At 48.0% G+C, this 7,798-nt stretch overlaps 1 protein-coding gene across 1 annotated transcript in view; it reads left to right on the top strand.

The window, feature by feature from the left end:
- Positions 1–1,900: 1,900 nt before the first annotated feature.
- The window catches only part of SYT16 (synaptotagmin 16), a 108,884-nt gene continuing 102,986 nt past the window's right edge, over positions 1,901–7,798 (top strand). Inside the window, exon 1 of the mRNA XM_027900052.1 lies at positions 1,901–1,962. Coding sequence (XP_027755853.1) covers positions 1,950–1,962 — 13 coding nt within the window. The 5' untranslated portion in view covers positions 1,901–1,949. The remainder of the gene's footprint in view (positions 1,963–7,798) is intronic.

Raw genomic sequence — 7,798 nt, 5'->3', positions numbered from 1 at the left:
CTGGATGTTTTTCAAGCCCTCAAACCGAAGGTGGATCAGCAATATGGGGATGATGTGAAAAATTCCAAATGCCATGGAAGACAGTGAAGGTCTGTGGTGTGTATATCTCGGTGTTGATGTTATATTCTCTAGAATAATTGGAGAATCCTAAAAAAAAAAGGCAACAAAAGGAAAGCAAACTGCAAGAGAGTTCAGTCTGAAAAATAAAGGGTTTGTGGGTGAACGTACCAGTCTTCCTGAGAACAGTCTTTAGAGCTTTGTTATATATGTTTGTGCAAATGGTGATTAATTAACTGTTCTCCATGTTCACTGAGGTAGAGACATACAATTTGCACCAATATGAATTTACTTAGTAAGAGAATTTCACAGTCAAGTAAACAATTTGGCCTTATAACAAACAGCAAAATCACTTTAGGAGTTCAAAACAATGTGGGATAAACATTGGTCATGGTTGTCTGAGGCAGAGTTGATCCTAAAGGAAACCTTGAGGTTTATTTCAGTACTATGTAACAGGACCCTATGCAGAGTGTCTGTATTCTCAGCACACATGCATAGCAAATTCTTCATATTACACTGATATTTTATCCCTTCTTTTCTGAAATGTTTAATTTTGAAGTTCATTCTACTTCTGGAGTTGCCCATTCACATTTTACAAAGCTTGCTATGTGGGCTTGGCTTCGTCACCCTCTTTTCATATTTGTTCTCAAATCTGGGTACCCGATTAAGCCAGGTAATGGAATATTTCCCTCCTCCATCTGTTTGCAGCCCAACACTTGGAAATGGGACTGCAGGAAGTTCAGGAGCTACAAGAAGCTGACAAATGTGTTAAGCTCTGTCTTGCTCCTGCACTTAGGACTTGAAATCATAGAATATCCTGAGTTGGAAGGGACCCACAAGGATCATCAAAGTCCATCTCCTGGCACAGGACAACCCCAAGAATCCCACCATGTGCCTGAGAGCATTGCTCAAATGCTCCTGCAGCTCTGTCAGCCTCGGTGCTGTGGCCACTTCCCTGGGGAGCCTGTTCCAGTACAAAGCCACCCTCTGGGTGAAGAACCCTTTTCTAATATCCAACCTAAACCTCCCCTGACACAACTTCAGGCCATTCCCTTGGGTCCTGTCACTGGGCACCACAGAGAAGAGATCAGTGCCTTCTCCTCCTCTTCGCCTCATGAGAAAGTTGTAAGTGCAATGAGATCTCCCCTCAGTCTCCTTCAGGCTGAACAGACCAAGTGACCTCACACCTTGAGGGTTCCCCTCAAGGCCCTTCACCATCTTCGTAGCCCTTGGGTCAGTCTTTAATGCTGCACCGTAGTTTGACTGCACTGGAAACATGCAAAGAAACGTTATCCTGCAACAGCTTGAGCTTTCTGTAACAGAGACCAAACTGTTAGTGGAGGATGTAAGGGCTGTCCGTAACCCAGCTAAAGGTTATTGGGGGGGGAGGAGGGGGGGCGGGGGAAGAGGGGAGAAACTTACTTCTTCAGAAATTAGTTTTGTATGTCTCTTTAATGGCTATTAAATCTGAGAGACGGGCTCCGTGCTTCCCGCCGAGCGGGTGAGGTCCTGTGAGAGTTGTCAGTGTCCATCCCAGCGAGGGTGCGGTTGCTGCCTACAGGGCAGCGCGGTCCCGGCGCCTCGTGAAAAGAGATTTTGGAAGAGCGTGGCGAAGCTCTTACCCGTCCCAGGTCGGATTTGGGGGGAGGTGTGAAATGTCGCAGAAACACCCTGGGGTGTGGGGGGTAGGAAGCAGCGCCGCTCCCTCCCTCCCTCCCTCAGCCCCGCGGGACCCCCGCGGCCGCGCCCGCTCCCCCCGCTGCCCGCGCCGGGCGGGGATGCGCCGTGCGGGGCCGGCGCGCACCCTCCGCGCTGCCGGCGGGGCCCGGGCCGCCCCCCCGCCCGTTCCGCCACCGCCCCGGGCAGCGAGACAGGGAGGCCGGGCCGCGGCCATGGCCACGGACGGTGAGTGCGGGGCGGGGGCGGCATCCCCCGGGCGGGGGAAGGGGGGCTCGGGCACCTGCCGCCGGCCGCGCCCCGCGCTGGACCGGGATGCTGAGGGGAGAGGGATGCTGGTGGGAGAGGGGATGCTGAGGGCAGAGGGATGCTGAGGGGAGAGGGATGCTGAGGGGAGAGGGATGCTGGAGGAGGCGGGGTGCTGAAGGGAGAGGGATGCTGAAGGGAGAGGGATGCTGCGGGGAGAGGGGTGCTGAGAGGAGAGGGGTGCTGAGGGATGCTAAACGCCGCGGGGGACGGCGGGGGAAACCGGGCCCCGCTCCAGCGGCCCGGCCCCTGGGAACGGCGGGGACCCTCCGGCGGCCAAAGGAGGTTCGGGGGTTCCTGTCCTCCCCCGGGCAGGCGGCGGGCGGTGCCCTCTTGGCCCCGCCGCCTGCGGGTCACCCAGGAGATGGTGGCGGGGTGTGTTGCTCGTGTGCTCCACGCGGAAAGGGTGGGTGCACGCGGACACGGATTTTAGGGAGAATGAAGGAATAGGAAAGCCTGCTTCTGAGATATCAATGGAGAACAGGTGTTCTTGTAACCATGGGAGACTTGTCTGGGTCTAGGAGCCTCGGAGTTGTTGGGGTTCCTGACCATGCTATAATACAAATGATTTTAGGGATGATTGCATCCCGATTTTTGATTGATTGTTGTTTTGATTGATGGTGTTGTTGACCCACCCTGGCTCTTGGATGTGGCAGTGGTGCTGCTGCACAGAGGTCAGGTATTTCCCTTAATATTTCAGATCACAGCACCAGCGAGTTAAAACCTGAATTGCTGTTGTCAGCCAAGGTCCTGAGAGTCTTCTCCTGATTTACTATAAAAATGACAACTTCAACGCTTCTTGGAGATTGCCATGTTGATTTTGCTGTATCTTTTGCCAGATTTAGGGAAAATAATCACATGAGTCTTTAAGAGATGCATATAGCACTGTACAAGCTCTCAGGAACGAAATTCTAGGTTTGAGCTTTTTATTTGGCTTAATGGGGAGTGCAGTTTCTCTCTTCCTTTTACCATTTAGTGATGTTCATTTGTGTTTACTGTTCATCATTTTCTTTCAAGGCTGTATCCCCAAGGAAGGGTCATCTCAGGCTGATGGATGGAGTCACGGATTCTCCACAATGTGGAATTGTTTGGTGCTTCAAGATGGCCTTAGGAGAATTAGGAACTAACCTGATTTGTTCAGAATAATTGTACATTGTTACCTAGCAGAACCTCTCCTTTCGTGAGTTAGATCCTCAAAGCAGGGATCCACATTTAATAGTTGATTCCTCATCTGTTTGGAAATGAATGAATGTTTTGATTGATAAATAATAACCTGAAATAAAGAAGACTGGAGGAAAGCCTAATGTTAAAATGAGTAAGGTGGCATTCCTTGGACTTGGTGTACTTCTAATAAAGTCCACTCAGATATACAAACTAAGATTTTCACTGAAGTGAGAAAATCTGCATTGTTCTTTTCAGCATTATATACAACATACACCTCAGTACCTTTTCTGTACTGCCATGGAGCAGTGGACCATCAGCAGAACTGGGGGTTTTTCTTGGCTGGGGATTCTGGGAGGAGTGGGGGCATCCTGATAGCTCAGGTAGTGTTATCTTCTGTCCTTGTGTCAGAGCTGTTCCTCACAGAAGGGCAAAAAAGCCAGACACTCTCTCTTCCTCTGTGATTCTGGGCTGCCAGAAGAGGTGGCAGTGATGACTTGAGGTGATCAGAGATGTGTGTTACAGCTGTCTGCTCTCATTTTTATTGCTAAATAATTCATTGCTCCCACTGGCTCAAGGATAAAGTGAGGGAAGTTTGGTTTCCAGTAACTATGGCTTCAGCTCTATTGGAAATGAGTATAGCTTGGACACAGTTCAGATCAGTGCTAAAGAGAACTGTGGATCGTTTGAATACACTTCTAATGGTTTTAATTAAAGACCCAGGAGCAGGCTGTCTCCATGTGTTGAGAGACAAACCAGAAGGGAAGAAGACTGGCCTGGCTGAACAGAGAGCTTTGGCTGGAACTTTGGGATAAAAAGAGAGTGTGCCACCTTCGGAAGAAGGGATGGGCAACTCTAGAGGACTACAAGGATGTTTTGAGGTTATGCAAGGGGAAAATTAGAGGGGCCAAAACCCAGCTAGAACTTAATCTGGCTACTGCTGTAAAAGACAATAAATAATGTTTCTATACATACACCAGCAAAAAAAGGAGGGCTAAGGCGAATCCCTATCCTTTGGGTGTGGGGGGAAATAGTAACAAAGATTGAAGAAAAGGCTGAGGTACTTAAAGCCATCTTTATTTCAGTGTTTAGTAAGTTTTTCTCAGGGTACACATCCCCCTGAGCTGGATGACAGGGATGGAGAGCAGAATAAAGCACACACAGGTCTATGGGGCCAGATGAGATACATCAAGGGTGATGAGGGAGCTGATGGAAATGCTCACCAAGCCACTTTCCATCATTCACCAGCAGTTCTGGCTAACCCAGGAGGTCCCAGGTGACTGGAATTCAGCAAATGTGATGCCCATCTACAAGAAGGGCTGGAAGGGGTATCTGGGAAACTACAGGCCTGTCAGTCTGATCTTGGTGTCAGGGAAGGCCATGGAATTATTTGAGTTTCAGATCCTGTGACTCAGGTGCAGGATCTGGCACATGGCCTTGTTGAATCCCATACAATTGGCCTCAACCCATTGATCCCGCTCATCCAGATCCCTCTCCAGAGCCTTCCTGCCCCCCAGCAGATCAACACACCCACACAACTAGATGTTATCACCAACTTACTGAAGGTGCACTTGATCCCCTTATCCAGATGATCAATAAGGATACTAAACAGGACTGGGCCCACTCTTGAGCACTGGGGGACACAACTTGTGACCAGCTGCCGACTGGATGCAGCACCATTCACCACCACTGCCTGGACCCAGCCATCCAGTGAGTTTTTTGGCCAGCAAAGAGTTCACCTGTTCAGGCCATGAACTGACAGTTTCAACTGGCAGCAACAGGCTGGGGGCAGAGTGGCTGAAAAGTGCCTGGCAGAAAAGGACTTGGGGGTGTTGATCAACAGCAGCTGAATACGAGCCAGAGTGTGCCCAGGTGACCAAGAAGGCCAAGAGTAACCCGGCCTGTATCAAAAATAGTGTGGCCACAAGGACCAGGACAGTGACCAGGCCCCCCATTTTTGGCACTGGTGACTGGTGAGACCTAACTTTGAATCCTGGGTTCAATTCTGGGCCTCTCATGACAAGTAAGATATTGAGGGGCTGGAGCGTGTCCAGAGAAGGGAATGGAGCTGGGAAAGGGTGTGGAGCACCAAGTCTGATGAGGAGCAGCTGAGGGAGCTGGGAGGGGCTCAGCCTGGAGAAAAGGAGGCTCAAGGGACCCTTCTCACTCTCTACAACTCCCTGACATGAGGCTGTAGCCAGGTGGAGGTCAGTCTCTTCTCCTAGGTAACGAGTGAGAAGAAGAGGAAGTGTCAAGTTGTGTCACAAGAGGTTTAGATTGGATATTAGGAAAAGTTTAGATTGGATATTAGGAAAAATTTCTTCCGATAAAGGGTTGTCAAGCCCTGGAATATGCTACCTGGGGCAGTGGTGGAGTCACCATCCCTGAAGGGATTTATAAGATGTAGATGTGGCACTTGGGGACATGGCTTAGTGGTGGGCTTGGCAGTGGTGGTTGGGCTTGATGATGTCAGAGGTCTTTTCCAATTTAAATGATTTTATGATTCTATGGTATCCTCATAGTATTAAGACCCCTCTGTACATTTTAAAATAAAAAACGTCCCAAGAGAATATATTTAAAAGAGGAGACATACATGTGACTGTTCTAAGCAGTTTGTAAATACTGGAAATATATTGGCTTTCATTTGAAAATTCATGTCATTGTATCTTGGTTTTGGTTTTTCTCTCTTGTTTCATTTTGATGTAACATTGCTCAAATTCTTGCTAATAATAGACCTGCATCACATCTGGCTGTGTTGAAAGCAAATCTTAAAAAAAAGAAACAAAAACAAAAACCTGCTTTGTGGAAAATATTGATTGTAATTGTATGTTCCTTTCCAAATATGTGAAACACTGGGACTTCTCTTAAGAGCTTGTGCTTGTGCACCTGCCCCCATGAGAAAACATTCAGATACACAGTCAGACCTCAAAGTAAATTGGAGAACATTTTAAATCTGTTTCCTTCCTGTTTTGATTCAAGTGAGGAGTATTCTCCTGGGACGCTGCCTCTGAGGAGAGTTTGTTTTTTGCAAAGACAGGCAACTTCATATGCCTCGGAGGAGAGGATGGAGAGTGCTTCACTGCAGGACTGGGATGCAGTTGCAGAGGTGCAGGCAGCATTCCTTCTTTGAGAAAAAAAAATGCCAAAGGGCCCCATGGCTTTTAAGAATAGAAGTTTGAAGACAAAAGTGAAGTACCAAACCAAGCATTTTTGGGCTTGCAGGTCACCTTAAATCAAATCTGTCCCCAGAGCCTTGCTGTTGATAGCTGTAGCACTGGTTTAATATGCTTAGCTCACCATGAGGTGGGTGCTGTTCAGTGCAGAGAGGCAATTATGGAGGAAGTATTGTGAGTGTGGTGGTGGGGCTTGTGGATGCGCTGGCCCCGTGCTGGAAGTGCTGCGGCAGCGAGAGCACTGTGAGCTGTGTCAGGGTTTGTGAAATGCAGCTCTGTGGCTTGCCTCTGCACTAAGTAATGATGCCAGCACTTCCTGAGAGACCCATCTGCAGGAGTGTGAAATGTTTATTGCCTTCTTGGAGTGTTCTTTTAGTTCCTGCGCACGTGGGAAACAAGTGTGTTCCATCTGGCCTGGTTAAGTCCTTCCACGGTGCTGTTCAGCTGTACAGACGACTCTTATGTAAATTGGAGTAGTCATAATTATCAGGGGAGATTATCTAAAACATCGGGGAGGCTTTATTTTGAAAAGCATCCCCTTATGTGCCTCAGATAGGTGGAGGTCATGACTGGAGGGGTTGAGTAGTCATTAAGGAGACCTTTTGTTCACGTCCCATTTGCATGATCTGTTGTCGATGGCTCTGGTTGTGCACTGACAAAGTTTGATCAATTATTCAGCAAGGGCTTGAGTCTAATCTGTCTCGAAGCTGGGAAGCCACTAACTACAAACTGTTGCAGCTGGTTGCTGCTTAGGCACTCAGACTTTGCACAGACTGCTCTTCATGTAGTTTTGGGAGGTGAATTCCCAACCAGAGGAGAATACAGTTACCAACCATATATCTGATGTGTGTATACCTGGCCTATGATGGTGGCTGTAAACAAATCAAATTAGACATGTTTTAATTAGTCGTGGATATACTGTGTTCTCTGTGTTGTCTGGAGTGGACTTCTTGGATATCTTCCTTTCTTACGTGTAAGATAGATTGGTTTTCTGTTGGAGGGTTAAATGAGTGGGTAAACAGCTGGTTAAAATTGCCAATAGCAACATTGTCTGTCAGTGGCTGCAGAACTTGGTTAAAGAAATGAAAAGTGACCTTTGTGGCAGCATTCTCAGTGGGTATGAGAAAGACAAAATGCCATTTGTGAAGTCTCTAGAAAAGCAGCTCACAGGAGTCAAGAGGGAAAGGACTAGGAGGGGAGTTGAAAGAGTAATGGTAGATGGCAAACTGCATAACCATGCAGATATTGTAAAAAAACTGGGATGATTCCTCAATCTCAGAGCAGGCTCTGAGACAAGGTTATGTCCTCATTTTGGGGCCAAACAAAATTAGGAGCTGTGCTTTTAGCCATGCTGAAGTTTCAGCTGATTCATAAGAAGAACAACAATAACAACTGGAAAGGGGTGCCGTAATCTGGTGTGGACA

Source organism: Empidonax traillii, unplaced genomic scaffold (genome assembly GCF_003031625.1).
Source record: "Empidonax traillii isolate 1590-97213 ecotype Southwest subspecies unplaced genomic scaffold, ASM303162v1 scaffold701:size746704, whole genome shotgun sequence".
Taxonomy (NCBI): domain Eukaryota; kingdom Metazoa; phylum Chordata; class Aves; order Passeriformes; family Tyrannidae; genus Empidonax; species Empidonax traillii.
The sequence above is the reverse complement of the archived record's forward strand: the minus strand, read 5'-3'. Positions and strand labels throughout refer to the sequence as shown.